The sequence below is a fragment of the Cornus florida genome, unplaced genomic scaffold (genome assembly GCF_030987335.1).
Source record: "Cornus florida cultivar Cherokee Brave unplaced genomic scaffold, ASM3098733v1 CherokeeBrave_3.0.0_Hap2_Chr07, whole genome shotgun sequence".
NCBI lineage: Eukaryota > Viridiplantae > Streptophyta > Magnoliopsida > Cornales > Cornaceae > Cornus > Cornus florida.
The window spans coordinates 2234496-2254297 of NW_026775577.1; the positions used below are offsets into that span (position 1 = coordinate 2234496).

General features: G+C 32.4%; 1 protein-coding gene and 1 long non-coding RNA gene across 6 annotated transcripts in view; one reads left to right on the top strand and one right to left on the bottom strand.

The window, feature by feature from the left end:
• Positions 1–635, bottom strand: part of LOC132315716 (bidirectional sugar transporter SWEET4-like) — a 35999-nt gene extending 35364 nt beyond the window's left edge. The window contains exon 1 of the mRNA XM_059814077.1: positions 580–635. Coding sequence (XP_059670060.1) covers positions 580–607 — 28 coding nt within the window. The 5' untranslated portion in view covers positions 608–635. The remainder of the gene's footprint in view (positions 1–579) is intronic.
• Positions 636–9970: 9335 nt separating this feature from the next.
• Positions 9971–19237, top strand: LOC132315718 (uncharacterized). Of its 5 annotated transcripts, none has more exons than XR_009483780.1 (8): positions 9971–10690; positions 11379–11478; positions 11586–11704; positions 12813–12896; positions 14699–14790; positions 15705–15968; positions 17440–17531; positions 18457–19237. It is a non-coding gene; the product is annotated as an uncharacterized LOC132315718 (long non-coding RNA). The 5 variants fall into 5 exon arrangements; XR_009483782.1 differs by having other exon boundaries at positions 9971–10414; XR_009483781.1 differs by having other exon boundaries at positions 9971–10238; positions 10342–11478.
• Positions 19238–19802: the final 565 nt, after the last annotated feature.

The following is a 19802-nucleotide window of genomic DNA, read 5'->3' on the forward strand; positions in this document are numbered from 1 at the left end:
AAGGGAAACGGGTATAACTCGTAAAAATGGGTATTACCCATCTTAAGTATGGGACACATGGCATGAAAATATGGATGCAAGCATTACTCTTATTTTTATCTGCAACCAACCACCAACGTTAAAAAGCAGTTGCAGCAACGATTACGACTAGACTACCGAAGTGAAGTAAATGTAAATAAGACCGGATCTCAAAAATCAGAAATTAATTAAATTTATGTTCATTATAACTTTTAATAATATATGTAGGCGGGTATGATATCTGATAGATAGAAATTGTGTTATTGTTGTCCATACAGAGCAAGTGTGAGTGGGTGACGACATATGCCCCATTAAAATCATTAATAACTTTAGCAATATCTCAACAACCAGAGAGAATGGAAAGCTTTCATTTTCTGGTTCATCTATTTAGAAGTCCTGAATATCTAGAATCACGTAATCCCCTTGCATAGATATATATTTGATTAAGATAAACTGAAAGAGACTTCCTATCATAGTTGGTCATTTTAAAACCAACATCATTGCTACAACGATAAGAGGATTTATATAATTCAATTAGCTAGGCAAAAAAAAAAAACATACCTATTTCCTTTTTTCCTATTCCTCCCATGCCATTCAACTCTCTTCTTTCAGAAAAGAGACCTATATTATTACGACAAAAGATGAAAAGTTTTAAAAGCGTTAATAAACTTGTAAAACATATATTCTGAAATTGAAAACTAAACTTCAAAGTCAATAATTCCCATTAATAAATTGTTTGAGCATCACATCATAACAATATTATATATATGTATGTAGAAACAAAAACAAAAAAATCAATATGTAAAACATAAATAAATAAACATAACCAATAGCTAAAAATGCCAATTAAAATTTTAGAAAAAGTAAGAGTTTGTTACCTGATGACTGAGGAGGTATGTTTCTTGAACCTTGTTCTTGCTAAATGTTAAAGCCAATGTTAACCCTAAAAATAAGAAAACACTGAAGTTGTGAGTAAGAGGTTTCACAATCTCACTCATAACAATTAAAACAACACCATCTAAGTACTATCTGTATCATGTATCAAACCCAATCCAACTATGCTTTCAGTCAAAATGTTGGACACCTATCCATGGAGAGGTGTGATTACGGATAGGTGTGATTAGCACATATTATACTCAGTTTTTATGTTAAATTAATCCAATAACAAAGTACAATGCATCATTTTAGGAATAATCTTCAAAATTAACAAATCAATATCCTGATATTCTACATTCTAATAACAAAAGAAAATCAAAAACCAAAATTTGAAAACAAAAATATGGCAGAAAGATTGAATATATCCTTCGTGCATTACACAGATTGTAATTCTATGTGAAACAAAACATCCAGTATTTCTCAATGGGGTGGGCTAAATCAAAATATATCAACCAAAATCAACAGTTGTTTAATTCAATGTTAGTTCACTAACAATGTTTCTTTACACAAATGACTGATTAAGGCATAGAAAATCCAATTTGGGTAATTAATAATAAAAAAATTACCAATTTATTTCTGAACAATTCACCACTCAGTACCCTATCTCTTCTTTATCTCTTCTTTTGACCAATTTACTAATCCTATTTGAGAATCTACTAGTGGAAGCAGAGTATGAGGTACTTCATGGCAAGCCCCTTCCAACACTATGGAATTCACTCAAAAGCATGCTTTTTGTAAGTATTTTAATTTTCAAGAAGTAACTTTAGAGCTTTACCCTATATTAAGTACTTTTGCTTGTCAAAGTTCTTGTTATGATATTTTTTTTTTTTTTAGTTCTGAAAAGATTTCCATCTTCAAGAAGCTTGGCATGTTGATAAAAATTAGTTCAGATTCAATTTATGCAGATTTCTAATCCAATTTAGAATCTTTTTGCTTTTTTTGCTTTTTGTCTTTTTTCTTTTTCTGTTTTTTTTTTCCCTTTTTTCATGCCCAGAATCAAATTTTCTTGTAGACATAATTGACAAAAAAAAAAAAAAAAAAAAAAAAAAAAAAAAAAAAAACAGACAAACGGAAATAGAAGTTATAGAGAAAAAAAAAAAAAAAAAAATTATTTGTTTTGCTGAAATAAAATGTAGATTACCTCAAAATGCAATGCAAATTTTGTTACTTTATATTGTGTGTGATATTTAGTTTGCAAAACAAGAATAACAGACCTTGATTAGTTGATTTAGAAAAAAATATTAAAACAAAACCCATACATACAAGTTAGCAGTTGCAGAGAGGGAGGGGGGCAAGCTTGAGAGTTGAGAGACAGCGGGCCAGCGGCTGAAGCTTGCGAATGGCGAACCCGAATTGGAACAGCGAGCGATGGAAACTGAAAGATATGGGTTTTGATTTTTTGAACAATCTGAAATGATATGCCGATATGGGTTTTAAACTTTTGATTCTTGCAGACAGATAGATAAACTGAAATATATGGGTTTTGAACTTATGATTCTTGTAGATCTTGTAGTTTGCAGTTGCAGAGAGAGAGAGGGCAAGTTCAGAGTTGAGAACGAGTATAAAGATGGAGGCGATTGGGGAGGCAGAAATGATTTGCCCTATTCTGGAGGCCGAAATTCAAGAACAGTATTGAACAATTGAAGATCTATCTGGTTGTGTTTTCTTAATTGTTGTGGACGGCTAGGATTGACTCTGGGATGATGAATTGGATTGTGAAACTTGAATGTTCAATTCTTATTGGGCCAAAATGTTACCATTGTTTATATGCCAGTGCTTTTGCAAGTTAAAAGATAAGATTTGTTATTTTCTTAAAATGTTCGTTTACTTAGCAATAAATTACAATAGACTGCCACGTTAAGAATAATATTAGAGTGGTTGGATTGTTGTGCTCAAGAGTACCTTATTATCCATCGGTCTAATCACTTATCATCCATTAGCCTATAAATTTTGAGGGCCTAGGCGGCCTTGGGTTAGGCGGATCCTGGGCTTATTTGGCTTAGGCCTTTATTTTAGTATAGTAGTAGCTGAGTTGACTTGAGCTTGATTAGGTGGGCTAATTCTATTAATATTTTTTTTTTTTTGGATGGCTGAGCTAAAATTAGTATAGACAAATGTCAGTATCTGATACAAACTCGACACGGATAATACTGCTTCAAAGAGGTACTCCAATATATAAAAATGTACTTCAATATATAAATAAATAAAAATTAAAAACCGTAGTGGTTTGTAGTGAACATAATATGATTACAATTTACACCTAACGAAGCCAGTGTCACTGTCAACAATGGATTTCGATTTACTTCGGAATATATTAATATTTTATTGGTTGATTTAGAGAAAAATAAATAAATAAACTGAATTTAATTTTTTTCTAATTCCATGTCTAAACACAACTTCAATTTAAATCTAAAAGAAAAAGAATTGTAATTTGTAAGCAACAACATTGTACATTATTAATGATTGTCAACAAAATAATTGAACATTATAATTGAGATAAAAATCAAAATGAGAGATAGTAGATTAAGAAGATCCGTACATGATGTGCAATGGCGTATCTAGGGTAGGGCTGGGCTCCAGCCCAACCCAAAAAAAATAAAATAAAATAAAAAATAATAATAATAATTACTATTGGTAATTTTAATTCAGCCAAAAAAAAAAATTATTATTAGTATTAGCCCACCCAAACAAGCCCAAGTCATTTAAGTTACAATACTAAAAGAAAGGCCCAAACCAAACAAGTCCTAATAAAAAAATTTTGTTTAAAAAATTGTGTTATTAAATTTATATTTAATTTTAGCCCACCCCATTGACAATTTCTAGATTTGCCTTTGCATGTGAAATAAAAAAAATTACTAAATACCGAGGAGTCACATGATTCTTTAAGGGGAATGGAAATATCAAAAATATTTACCCAAAAAATAAATAAATAAATAAAATTTAACGTGAATTGAGCTTGTAAGAAAAAAAATATGGTGACAACTAATTCGAATGAGACTATAGCCTTAGATAGAGTAAAATGAAAAAATTAGAAGTCTTGCACCAAGTTCAAGTAGTTGCAAAGTACGTTTTACTGGATTGAGTATATAATCGTCATTCAATGAATATAATTGTTAGTTTTTATAATTAATTGATCCTATATTCAATTGCAGTACTTAATAAACATCAATGTTGGCAATTTCTATATATTTAGAAGTCTAAAGAAAAGTAGTTTAAATGGATATGCAACTTAGTTACTGAATCAACAATTGCCGGCAATGAACATTGCATTGAATTGGCTAATTTTATTAGCAGCCAAGGCATGTTAATTAAATTTATGGTCACTCCACCATTTTCAAATTGGTGGCAATAAACTTATATATGTATATTCTTATTTATATATATGATAATATGTATATATGTTATACTAATTTTTCACACCAAAATAGAAATAAATGAACAATGAAATAGACATGCATAAATAGAAAAAAAAAAAAAAAAATTCATTTTACCATATTTTTCTCAGAAAATATTTTCCTTTTTTAGGTAAAATATTTTCTTTTATTATTATATTTTGGTGGTTTGCAAAGGTCGAGGTTAAGATCGAGTCCATTAGGCGAAGCATATAAAATAACTTGTCAAAAATTAATGAGTAAGTTATTTTAGTTAAATTTTAATATTTTTTTTTCTTCATGAATATTTTGCGACAACCAAACATTATACCTGTTTACCTGTTTGATCGTTGATGAGTTCCCTCCCTAATCAATTCAATTATCAAATTATAGATGAAATTTGGTACTAGATCCTCAAATTATACCTCTAGGCATTTGTGAACTGGGTGATTGTTAGTTTATTACTTTATTATATACCCATTTTACTTGGAATCAAATATACAGTCTTAACTTGTAACTTATTTGTCTTGAGAGCTTATTAAATGTAATTTATTTTGGTGTTAATTTATATAAGTATGTATTTTCCAAAATGTTAATTGAAATGGAAGTCATTTACTAGCTTGTTTAGCCAATTTAGTGTAAGAATATTTAATCAGTGCACCAAGTCGGAATTGTGGGACTCGTCTCTTAAATGGAGATGAGATGAGATGATGGCCTTATTGGATTATGACATTTTTGTGGAATTAAAATCGGCGAAAAATGAGTTCAAACTTTAAATTAATTTTTTTTTTTTTTCAATTCCAATTTCAAAGCACCATTCTATACAACTGAAAGAGAGCACAAATTTATTCACAGTCTAAAAAAGATTTCTACTATACATAAATAAATATACTAATTAATTAGTTCATTTGTTAAGACTTACCTCGTAACGTGTAAATATTGTTTCATTTTCACACGCTCTTCTTGGCTTCATGATTTCTTTCAAAACGCATTTACAAAATTATCCAAATGTGGATGTCATCTATGAAATAGATTTTCCTACACGAGTGATATCACGTTATAGTATTATAAATCAATTATGTCTTGTCATGTAAAGAAAAATGCATCCATTAAAACATTTCTCATTAACTATACAGACAAGTTGTAACAATAAAACTCGACAATGCAATCTGAGGCACTTAATTAATATTATTGTTTACGGATAAGGTCATTGGGAACAAAACTAATCCAACTTGTGTCATTGGGACCAAACTAAATAAACTTTGTACAAAATTGAATTAAGTTTGGTTGTTCTAATTCTATAATAATTTTGTTAACTTTTATTTATTTATTATTGAATAAGAACAATACCAAGCTACTTTTTTCTTTTCTTCTTAAAATTCTTACATAACTTGTAGAAACAACTTCAAAATGCATACTGTCAAACCATGATCTCTCAGCTAAGCTTATCCAGTATGCAAAACATGGTCCAGTGTCCACGTCCATGTCCTTCTCTTTGATATTTAATTCATCTTAAACGAAGTGAGTTATGGTGGGCTGCTTTGTTAGGCAAATATTTCTGCTTATAACACATAGTAAAATGATTTTTAAGTTGAGGAGTTTGGACAAAAAAATTCAACTTTTAATTAATCACTGCATGTCAAATATAAAAAAGTGTGATTCTCAACTTTCTTATATTTTATATTTATAACTAATTAAATGGATTCGGTCAAAGATTATTGTCGAGCTCTTCCATCCAAATATCACCACTCCAACACATAAGGAATTTTTAAATTTTTTTGTAGTTTGCGGGTGTGTTTAGGTATTCAAAATTGTGCTCAGCTTTATTACAAAACGTCTAGTAAGAACGATTTTTCTTTAATAAATGTCATTATTCTTAATGTGACATCGTATATAACACTCTTGTAATACACTGTACCATATAAAAATATATATATTTAGAATTTGATGTATGTCAAGAGAGAATAAATTAGTACCTAGTATTTAGAGAGTGTTCACTTAATAAAGTCTTTCGTTGAATCTCCATGATATCTGTATATATTTTCTCAAATCACACACACACACATACTTGTTGCGCTGTATTGTTGTTTATTTTTTTTATTTTTTTCTAGCTCAATGGAGGAACTGAGCCAAACGAGCATACTAATGACTGGCCAATGAAAATATGACAAAATTAATTGGCCGGGCATGATCATTGGCATGAGAAATTATTACATATATATATATATATATATATATATATTTTATGCGTTACTTTCTGATTGGACGGAAACAATAACCCCGAATCAAATGATAACTTTTTTAATAGTAAAACAAAGGGTTACTGTCATTTCTTATAAGTTACAATCGGTGGAAACAAATACAGTACATTGTTGAGTGCTCACGGAATGGAAATTAATGAGTACCTGTCCACCTCCTAAAGTGGGTCCGTGGGATCCATTTCGAAAAGCCCAATTCATAAGGATTAAACAAATGGACTGAGTGGTGATAGGCTGGCCGAGGAGACCAGCCAAATTTTGACTTTTGACTTTTCAAGATCAATTAAGGGGAGGGGGTGAAAAGTCAAAATTAACCAAATCTAAAGGAAGGGTTTTTATTTTTATTTTTTATATATATATATTTTTTTGGGAGAGCAGTAAAGGCAAACTCAAAAGGCAGAGCATTTAACCCTATTAGTTAAGCTTAGTATTTTTATGAAAAATTATTACATGGTTCGGATTATTGGTTTCGGGTAATTATCACGTGACACGTCAATAAATGTGTCTTTAAGTTGTGATCAATTTTTTTTATTAATGTGTCATATGAAAATTGGTTAAGATTTATAGTTCTAGGAAAATATAATAATTTCTCTAAGATTTTTTTTTTTTTTCGAGCGTCAAATGGTGATAAGCCGGTACTATATAACAATTTCTCTAAATATGTGACATTCCATTATAACACCAATTTATTTATTTATTATTATTATTTTTTTATAGTATAAACAAAGTTATGTTTTAGATTCTTCGACTTTCTTAGAATATTAGAGGGTTTATATAAATTAATAGATTTTGAAATATTCTAAATGTAAAGAATTTTATAAATATATATAGATATTTGTAGAAAATTTTTAAAATTAGATATTTTATTAGCGCACTACCGAGTAGAATTTTTATAAATAAATCCCTCCCTTAAAGTTGAATCAACGTGTTAATGAGGTAGTGGTTGATTCTACTTATAAACATAAGAAAATCTCACGTGAAATTTTTTATAAATTTCGTTTTTTCTCACGGGGTTAATAAGAAAAGACTATTTTGTTTTTCTCACGGCGTTAATAATCTCATTGGATATAGTGACTCTAGTATCGTCACCGTCCATGGCGATCCATCTCCTCCTTTGGCCTTAACCCCCATCGCCGCCACCATAACAGCACCACCTATACTAAATTCATCTCCTCCTCCAACCTCAACCCCCTTCGCCACCGCCACAACAACACCACCACCTCCACTACATCCATCTCCGCCTCCCACCTCAACCCCCTTCGCCGCCGTTGCCACAACAACACCACCCCCCTGCGCTAGATCCATTTCCACCTCTTACCTCAACCCCCTTCACAGCCGCTGCCACAACAACACTACCACCTCTACTAGATCCATCTCCTCCTTCCACCTCAACCTACTTCGCCGCCGCCGCCACAACAGCACCACCACCTCGACTAGATCCATCTCCTCCTCCTACCTCAACCCCCTTCACCGTCGCCCTTGATTTCTGTTTTGTTTTTCTCTGGGCCTTGTAAGTGTTTATGGTTGGTTGTAAAGGGAGAGTAGGGTGTTGGGCGAAACTGTGTCGTTTTATAACAAGGGTAAAATAGTTTTTTATTTTTCCGATAAGCTAATGGGTAAACTGTAACAAATTCATAATTTAGGGAAGTTTTTTTTTGTAATTCAGGGAGTTTCTTACAATACTTGATTTTTTTTACATTTTTTTTATTAAGTTTAAAATCTGTAACAAATTAGGTGTGGTCAATATTAAATACACGGGGATGCTTTTGTAATTTTATTAATGTAGACTTCAGCTTTTAACAACGATGATTTTGTAATTTTATGTAGTTATAACAACTGAATGATAATTGGCTGACCTCATTTTTACACCATTAATGTCAATTATTTTATTTAAATTAGAGAACAGAAGCATGCCATAATAAGTATGGTATGGATGATGAATATTTACATGGGTATAGGCCCACTGACCATAAAGGCAACAAAAAGGAGCTCAACAAGAGGCTTATATTAAACCTATCTAGGTTAGCAGTGGGAGGCCCAATCAACTTGTTGCATATAGACTGACCCAAAAGAAATTGGCACATTTAGAATGGCCCATCAACTCTTGTCACTTTACCTGTTTGATGAGCTCCCTCCCTAATCAATTCAATTATCAAAGAATATATATATATATATATATATATATATATATATATATAGATGAAATTTGATACTAGATCCTCAAATTAGACCTCTAGGCATTTGTGATTTGGGTGATTGTTAGTTTATTATATACCTATTTTACATGGAATCAAATATACGGTCCTAAGTTGTAACTTATTTGCCTTGAAGGCTTATTAAATGTAATTTTTTTTTGGTGTTAATATATGTAAGTATGAATTCTCCAAAATGTTAATTGAAATGGAAGTCAATTCACTAGCTTGCACAATTAATTCAGTATAAGATTATTTAATTAGTACACCAAGTCCGAGCTGTCGGACTCCTCTCTTAAATGGAGATGAGATGAGATAATGGCCTTATTGTATTATGATAATTTTGCGAAATTAAAATTGGAAAAAAATGAGCTCAAATTTTAAATTAAATTATTATTATTTTTTTCAATTCCAATTTCAAAACACTAATTCTATACCATTAAAAGAGGGCATAAATTTATTCACAATCTAAAACAGATTTCTACTATATATAAATAAATATATTAATTAATTAATTCATTTGCTAAGATTTACCTCGCAACATGTAAATATTGTCTTCTTTTGACATTCTCCTCTTAACCTCATAATTTTTTTCAAAACACATCTACAAAATTATCCAAATATATTCTCCTACATGAGTGATATCCCGTTATAGTATTATAAATCAATTATATCCTATCAGGTAAAGAAAAATGCACCCGTTAAAACATTTCTCATTATCTATAAAGACAGATTGTGACAATAAAACTCAATAATGCAATCTGAGGCACTTAATTAATACTATTATTGCTTATGGATAAGCTCATCGGGAATAAACTAATCCAACTTGTGTCATTGAGACCAAACTAAATAAACTTTATACAAAATTGGATTTAGTTTGATTGTTCTAATTCTAGAATAATTTTGTCGACTTCTATTTATTTATTTTTGAATAAGAACATTACCAAACTACTTTTTTTTCTTTTCTTCTTAAAATTCTTACATAACTTGTAGAAACAACTTCAAAATGCATATTGTCAAACCATGAATTCAAAATTTGAATTTGTAACAAAATTTTACTCGGTACTTGGTAATTGTTCCTAAAAAGTAATTTAATTACAATAATAAATATCACAACATCAATATTCTATTTCAATTGAATATTTTAATTCAATATATTTATATATTCTATTACTAATATACGACCTTTGTTCAACCAATTATCAACAAGACATTTAAAATTATCAAGCCAAAAACCTGATATAGAATTATCGTAGAAATTGGATAAAAATAAAATAAAAAATAAAAAATCCTAGAAATTTGACATATATGATCCCAACTAACGGTGCACAAAGTTTTCAAACCCCTTCCCCTTGCGCGAGCCAAGTGTCCATCTTCTCATATCCCAAACCCAGGGTTTATGCGCAGTCCGAAGAACTGGAATGAAGACCATTCATGTCGAAGGGTTCGATTCCTACTATCTGGTATGGCATCTAGAGAGAGAGAGTGTGTGCTTTCTCTCTCCAAAGAAACCCTCTATCATCACTATGTGATCTTGTTTTCCCTTTTTTATTTCTCACTGTTCAGGAAGATTCTACCGATCACTTGTTCGAGCCCTAGGACGTCGATACAAGAACCATGACGCTAACAATGATTCAGAGTACAACACCGTCATTACCTCCCTCACTTCGAATGTCTCTCCATTTTCTCAATACTACTCATATATATATATATATATATATATATATATATATATATATATAAATTTATTCATCTACATTGTGTGTATGTATATGTGTGTCTGTGTCTGTGTGTATGTATAAATTCATATTAATCTACATGTGTTTGTATATATATATATGCTTCTGTGTCTTTTGCAGGCATTATTTATAGCGGGCTGTGTATGATTTGGAAACATGATCCTGCTTTGTCTAAGGTCTTAATTTTTGTGTGACCAAACTAGCATTTGTTTCTTTACTATGTCAGCCCATATTAATTTTGGTCTTTCCCTTAACTTAGATACTAGAAATTCACGTGTAGTGGTCTTACTAATTTCAGGTTAGTTTTGTTTGAATATAAAATTGCATTTTGGGAGCAGAATCATATTTAATTGGGTATTATGAGCTATTTTTCATGGTAATTGTTCTTAACATTTATCCCAACCCAAAAAAGAGAAAAACCGAGAAAAATGAGAGGAATGCAAATCCAAGTTTTGGTGATTATGAATCTCCCATTCCTTTGTAAAAGCATGCTCCGTGCAATTCAAGAGAATCGATTATCTAAATTTACCTCTAATGTGGGAAAGAAATCCAAACTCTTGATCTCAAATGTAGTCTAGTGCACCGATAAAATAATCCATTCTTTAATCATTACTGTTGTTTTAAATTGGTCATCTCTATCTTCAATTAATGTCACACAGCTGGGTCTGTAAGTTACTCATTTTTATTTGAATTACCTGCTTTAGCAAGTCTTTGTGACTGTGAAGTGAACCATTACTTATCTACTTTATAGGTTGCTTTATATAACTTCTTGATATCGTTCTATAGTTTGACTTTTAACCTGTCTATGTTCATTATTATACTAAAATAGATTGAATAATAAAATAACCTACCTTCAACATTTAGGTATGCTAATGTTCATGATATGACTGCTGCTGGTCTTGGTTTAAACTAGTTCTGCTACGTGGGGCATATAAGTGCACATAAGAATGATTCGGTGAACAAAGTAAGTTTCAAGTATTTAAATGTTTTTGTTAAATTTTTATTCTGTAAGTTTCTAAATTATTTCTGATTTACTTTTTCCTGAAAAAGATAACCGAGCTTGTTGAGCAGGTCCAAGGGGTGGTCATCAGTTGAAGCATCGAGAGACAAAGCATGGCGGATTCCTGAGTAAAGAGTTAACAGTATATCGCGTTGCAATTCATGCATGTGCTGACCTTTGGAATGTAGAGGTATCTTCTCAAATATTAAATTTTATGCTTTTCAAATGAGAATTCGTATAAAATTCTTCTTGCTGTCAATGTGACCATAAATATATTCTGCTCGTATAAGAAAAAATTTCTGTTATATAGTGAGTCTGTTATGAGATTAACCTTAATTTATATGGTTAACAGGGCAAGTTTCCTGTTTACTTTATTAGCGCTGTTAGCATGATTTTTTTATTATTTTTAGGTGTCAAAGTATTTGTTTAGTTAAGAGCATTTTTCTTCCTGTTGAGTTGAACAGTGACATCCACATGCATTTGCAAGAAAAAAGTTGTATAAATGGGTGCACCCCCTCTTGGGCTCTTCAGTGATTTTACTGTTACCATGTGTCGAGATTGATTGAGAACCCCAACATCAGCAAGCTATATCAATAATTTACTGATTCCTTTTTGCGTTTCTCCTGCATACCCTGTTTTGATCTTTGCTTTTTCTGTTTTGTTTACATGGAAGCATATGCAAAACTAAGAAACTATGACTTGGGGCATTATAGCACCTGACATAGGAGTAGGTGCTCCCAACATGGGGTCTGGCCTAGTGAAGGAACACAATCAACTTGAAACTAAATTGTTGAAAGGAAGGATGCATTCCTGTTCCGTGGAGAACGGGTGGCTGCATGACTCAGTTTGATCAGATATGGGTGGAAAAAACTATAGTCCATCATACTTTTAACTCCTTATTTTCTGCCTAGTTTGACTTTAGGATGAGCTTCCTAATGCCTTTGAGCAAACTAATTGTTGTCCTCAAAAGGAAACTCTGCATGATCATTGCTGCTGTACCTTTCTCAAAATAGCACTATATATTCATGAACCAAATGGATGTGAGGAACTACATCTAATAAATTTTGAAGGAGCGAAATGATCGTGGCTTGAACCTTTGAGAATGTAAATGGAACTTCCTCAGATATAAATTTAATATTATGCCCTACTTATCCAAAAACAAATAAATACATTATATTCTGCCCCCATTTTTCAAGTTTAGTCAGTCATAATGTGAACAATCATGTAATTAATTGTTATCATTTAATAGTTCTTTGCCACCAATTCCGTGTTACTTCTGATTTTGTTCATTGTGATAGGGGATAAGCAATGGAAACACTTTTGGAGATGCTTAAAGAGGATGGTAAAACTCTTGATGTCTTTATTGTGATGCAAACTGTGAGGTACCTGATTGTTAATGAGCAATTTTTTGTCCACATACTTTTCAAGCAAACTACTCACACTCATGCATACAGTACATTCATATTTGCGTGCATACATTTATTGATTATTGAATAAGTATGTGATTCTTGGTCAGCTGATCTGGTTCATTTTGTGCAATATTTGATTAAAAATATCGACGATCATCTTTTGTTCCTATGGTGTATAATCTTATTATTGCTGGGTTTCGTTTTTAGTTTACATGGCTTCATCCTTCTTTAATCCTATTCAAGTTGTGCTGTAGAAACTGTATGTCATACTTAATTGTTTACTACCTCTTTAATGAATTTACATCCCATCCAAACAAGGCATTTTGTGTTAAAATATATAGGAAATTGGGAGGGGCTTTTATGTCATTCCAAAGAGTAATTTCAGGTTTTCAAAAAAATCTGATTTCATACTTGTTCAATTAAGCACATGATGTACTTTCATCCAGAATTCAATTTTTTTTTTTTTAAAAAAAAAAAGGTAAAGGAAAAAAAGAAAAGAAATAAATGATGGTGTGGCATATTTTTAACCCTTGGATGCATCTTTGGAGATGTTTGGAGACAAAAATTACAAATGGCACTGGATCCTCTCCAATAATTTTTATCTCCAAGCATGCATCCAAGAATAACGGTTACCATCTGTCAAATATCATTTATGAGTATATATATACACAAGGAAGCAGTATGGTATGGAATAGTCGAGCCCCATTTTGATGATGGCTTCTCCATCGATCGTGTAGAAGATAATGAAATTTTATACATCTATCTGCATGTTTTGCGCCTCATCTCACTACTGGGCATTGATGTTTATTCCTCTTTCTGACTGCTCGACATTGATGTTCATTTCTTTTCGTTTTGCCCTCCTGTTCATGAACCAGATAAAACCATGTCACTCTACTGAGATTTGAACCATGCATAAATAATTTTATTTTGATGTGATGTTCAATTACTTCATTAACACACTCCCCAATCCCAAGAACGGTCACAAAAATGGAAAAAAAAAGAAAAAGATTTGCTTCAGCCATAATCTTCTTTGAGCCTTTACGAGCTTCTTAATATGCCATATCCTACCCATATTGGTGTTTAGCGCATAATTAGTTTTGTTATAGGCATTTTAAAATCAAATTAGACGGGAATAATGGTTTATCTTGATTTGAAGAGGCCTGAATACCTGTCTACATCATTTTAATTTACTGATTTATCGTAAAAAGCTGGCTAATCAGTGAAACTCGCGTGCTTTTGTTTATGAGCAAGTTTGAGGATGTAGTTATCATCCCTAATCAGGCTTTTACGCTAATTTTTATTACAAAGGCTTTATGATCATGTTATGGGTTACTGAATGAGACATGCTTGCTTTATAGAAGAGCTCTTAAGGGCCAGTTTGGACTTTGGAGTTTGAAGGATTAAAGTCCTACTGTTTTTTGGATGCTCAACTGCTATAATTTTTTTGGAATGTTGGTCTATGGGAACTATACATAGAACAACATGAAATGGCTTGGTATGTTACAAACATTCACCTGGTGGGCTTTAAGTTGGATGACATGATCTGATATCATGTTTCAAACATAGACATCATTGAACATTGTTGCTTTACGCATGACACCTAGTGGTGGTCTTAATCAAGGGTGTTGGGAGGGATATACCGGATATAAACTTAACATTTGACATTTTTTGCACAAAGTGGCTACTCTTTCTTCCACTTGACAGTTCAAACATTTATCAATGCACCAAGCCATGATGCCTTTGCAATAATTCATATTCTTTTATTTGTGCACCAGGTGCTGCAACGCAGGCAGGGGATGACTTCTGGTGGACTAACAATCAAGGAATTAATTGACTTGCTTGATTGCTTGGCTTCGACTGAAAATAGGTAAATGAGTTTCAGTTTGGTATTTTATAATGAGAGTTGGTTGCTGCAGAATATTTTATAATGAGAAACATTTTCTGTCCCCACATTTGCTATAGTTCCCTTTAGTTTCTGCTCAATTAGGATACTGTTTTTTTCATTTCTGGACTTATTTACTTCCTTTCAGTGATGAACAGTAGCTTTCCACTATATCTTGCATTTATTATCTGAACATCAATTTACTTTCAGATTGTAGATAAGCAGTGGTTTTCTGCTTTAAATATAACGGGAATATAATTTACTTCAGAATTGAATTAGCTGGGAAGTTTTGGAAGACATTGTCTATTGTTGTAGGCTTGACATTGCAATTTTTTTTTTTTCTTTCTAAGTTCTATTAATTTTTGTCTTTTATATTGGGACCTAGAAAAATTCTCAAAAATGTGGAAATTGATTGTGGTATTGTTGTGATGGTTAAAACAAAATTTGGCATACCTAATGTATACTCCCAAGTCATTGAGTTTTTGAGAAGTCTCACCATGCCAATGGTTTTTGGATGGGATGTAAATTTTCCTCCCTCCTAGATTCTCTCTCTAATTTCTTCTCACCTCACCAGACCCAAATCGGATCACAGAAGACCATGTAGGCTAGAGAGAGTTTAATCAAAGAATTCATTAAAAAATAAATAAATAAAAAAAATCAAGCAATTACATTCAATCAGCCACAATTTTCACTAACAGAATCCTTAAAGAAGACATATTTGGGCTTTTGCTACATCTATCTTTAAGGAGGGCTAAAGGCCCAAGAATTGGGTAGTTGTGTAAATGTCATTAGAAAAGGGTATGAGAATTGGGTGATTGTAGGTCTAAGAGTTGAGTGATTGTGTAAATATCATTAGAAATGGGTATGAGAATTCGGAGTTTTGTTTTGTGATTTTGCAGAGTTTGAGCCCGAACAGTATGCTGTTGATGCTGTTCTCCTTCAAGATCCCACCAGCATGTATCCGAACTCGTCAAGATCCCAGTATGTATGTGCTTGAACTCATTGTCTCTGAGCTTCTGGGGGAATGCTGCCTTGCTCCCCGAGCCTTGTGACGGCGATAGCCACATTTGCCGGAGCTCCGCTGGGCACCTTCTCACACCCATAATTTCCTCCTCAAGCACTCCACACCCATTGGAGAAATGATCTCCATGCGTTTGTAGAAGGTGAGAAGAAGACCAATCATGGCATAATTTCCTCCTCAATTACTCCACACCCACAACTTTATTTTGACATCTCTCCCTATATATTATATACATATATGTGTGTGTGTGTATATATATATATATATATATATATATATATATTTATAAAGTTTTCTCTATGAACAATTGAACTGAAATGAATGAATGAACAAAAGTCCTGAATTAGATATGGCGCGCAGTAGAGATATATCATATGACAAAGAAAAGTGCACATTATATATGCACTTATATATAAAGATTTCAGTTACGAAGCATTTCAGTTGGTGAATCATGCAAAGATGGAGGAGTTTGGTGAGCCCTGCAAAGATGGAGCTAAAATGCCAACGATGTGTTCAGTTCATTTTTACAGATTTTCTTAAATATATATATATATATATATATATACATTCATATATATATATATCTGTTTTTCTAGGTTGAAAATCTGTGACAAATTACTGAATTAAAACATAACTATATTAATTTTCCAGGTTTATGCATGTTAGGTAAAGAATATTCATCTAGACTTGGCTTTCAACCGGGATGATTTTGTAATTTTATGTAGTTATGAGTTTATAAGATATGGGCGACCTGGTGGTTAATTGCATGCAGGGCACCATTAAGATCAATTATAATAAGTATATTGAATATTTACACGAGTTATATATATATATTAAATGAAACTGGGGCGGCGCATCAGAGCATGCCTCAGAGGGTTTACGCTAAAAAATTTGGAAGAGGCCGAAACTCTCCATTCAAAAATAAAATAAACAAGGAGGGTTCATATACACACACACACATATAATAAACTCTGAGATAGAGGTTGCATCCGCACTTACATTTTATCATCTAATGCGTATATGGGTAATATTGACGAATTCAATGAAGCTTTGAATTTTTTCAACTGAAGCATTAGTTTGTTGATTCTAAAGGTTGCAATGGTTTGGTTTTGTAATTGTCCCTCCATTAATAAGCATCGATGGAATTATGGTTTCAAAATCATGTTTATGTAGGTGTGTGCTGTTTCTTCCCCCGAGTCACTTTTCTAATGCTATGTTTGAGAGTCTTGAGTTGACGTCTTGTATTTGAAATTCAAATTACCGATTAAGTGTTATAATTTTTTTGGAATGTTGTTTTATGGGAACTATACATAGAACAACATGAAATGGCTTGGTAAGTTACAAACATTCACCTGTTGGGCTTTAAGTTGGATGACATGATCTGATATCATGTTTCAAACATAGACATCATTGAACGTTGTTGCTTTACGCATGACACCTAGTGGTGGTCTTAATCAAGGGTGTTGGGAGGGATATACCGGATATAAACTTAACATTTGACATTATTTGCACAAAGTGGCTACTCTTTCTCCCACTTGACAGTTCAAACAGTTATCAATGCACCAAGCGATGATGCCTTTGCGATATCTAATTTTCTTTTATTTGTGCAGCAGGTGCTGCAACGCTGGCAGGGGATGACTTCTGGTGGACTAGCAATCAAGGAATTAAATGACTTACTTGATCGCTTGGCTTCGACTGAAAATAGGTAAATGAGTTTCAGTTTTGTATTTTATAATGAGAGTTGGTCGTCGAAGAATGTTGCAGCGTGAGGGACTTATTGAGAAACATTTTCTGTCCCCACATTTGCTATTGTTCCCTTTAGTTTATGCTCAATTAGGATACTATTCTTTGCATTTCTTGACTTATTTACTTCCTTTCAGTGATGAACACTAGCTTTCCACTATATCTTGCATTTATTATCTGAACATCAATTTACTTTCAGATTGTAGATAAGCAGTAGTTTTATGCTTTAAATATAACGGGAATATAATTTACTTCAGAATTGAATTAGCTGGGAAGTTTTGGAAGAAAATGTCTATTGTCGTAGGCTTGACATTGCAAAGATTTTTTTTTTTTTAAATTCTATTAATTTTGTCTTTTATATTGGAACCTAGAATATTTCTTTAACATGTGGAAATTGATTGTGGTATTGTTGTGAATGGTTAAAACAAAATTTGGCATACCTAATGTATACTCCCAAGTCATTGAGTTTTGAGAAGTCTCACCATGCCAATGGTTTTTGGATGGGATGTAAATTTTCCTCCCTCCTAGATTCTCTCTCTAATTTCTTCTCACCTCACCAGACCCAAATCGGATCACAGAAGACCATGTAGGCTAGAGAGAGTTTAATCAAATAATTCATTTTAAAATAATAATAATAATAAAAAAAATCAAGCAATTACATTCAATCCGCCATAATTTTCACCAACAGAATCCTTAAAAAAGCATATTTGGGCTTTTGCTCATCTATCTTTAAGGAGGGCTAAAGGCCTAAGAATTGGGTAGTTGTGTAAATGTCATTAGAAAAGGGTATGAGAATTGGGTGATTGTAGGTCTAAGAATTGGGTGATTGTGTAAATGTCATTAGAAATGGGTATGAGAATTTGGAGTTGTGTGTTGTGATTTTGCAGAGTTTGAGCCCCTTGTCGAAGTGTCTGCCGTTGACGTTGTTCTCCTTCAAGATCCCGCCAGCATGTGTCCGAACTAGTCAGGATCCCAGTATGTATGTGCTTGAACTCATCGTCTCTGAGCTTCCGGGGGAACGCTGCCTTGCTCCTGAGCCTTGTGATGGCGATAGCCACGTTCGCCGGAGCCCGTCCCGGGCACCTTCTCACATACCCATAATTTCCTCCTCAAGCACTCCACTCCCATTGGAGAAATGTTGATCTCCATGCGTTTGTAGAAGGTGAGAAGCAGACCAACCATGGCATAATTTCCTCCTCAAGCACTCCGCACCCACTTTTTTATTTTGACATCTCTCCATATATATATATATATATATATATATATATATAATTTTCTCTACGAACAATTGAACTGAAATGAATGAATGAAATAAAAGTCTTGCATTAGATATGGGGCGCAGTAGAGATATATCATATGACAAAGAAACGTGCACATTATATATGCACTTGTATATAAAGATTTCAGTTACGAAGGATTTCAGTTGGTGAATCATGCAAAGATGGAGTAGTTTGGTGAGCCATGCAAAGATGGAGCTAAAATGCCAATGATGTGTTCAGTTCACTTTTACAGATTTTCTTTTATATATAGATATACAGTCCTGTTCAGTTTACTCCCTGGTGTGCAGGGAACAATATAAGCGTCTTTTAATATTATTTGTTTGTGGTTTTTTAAAACTCCAAAACCACTCAAGTGTTTTAAATAAAATAAAAGACCTTATAATAAGGGCTGATTATAAATAAAATAAAAGACCTTATAATTTCCTGCAGTGATTTTAGTGACGACATGAAGATAAAACAACATTCCCTCTTATACGTCAACCTCCCAAAACATCCTCTTGCTTGTGGTGAATTTGACATTATTAACCATTTCCTTTATTTGGGGAATTGTGTTTTTGTGTGTTGCAGTCAGAGTTCGGCATGCTTACGGGTGGATTTTCATAGTTTAATTTGGTTTGATTGTGTCTAAAACTTTCTATTCTTCTTTTGACGAAACTATTGCACATTACATATGCTATAAAATTATATTCTTCTTTATTAAGAATTATTAAGGATAAGGATATTTCTTCATGCAAAAAATTTATATGTTTTTTTTTTCTCTCTTTTCTCTTTATTCATAATTACTAAATCCTTCCGTATGGTAAAAAATAATAATAATAAAACACTGACTACAACTTGTTACTTTAATTACGGAAAAATACAATAGTGTGTCCTTTTTAAGGATTTTAGCTCTTTATTATAAAGTCTTTTATTTTATTTAAAACACTTGTGATTTTGGAGTTTTAAAAAATCAC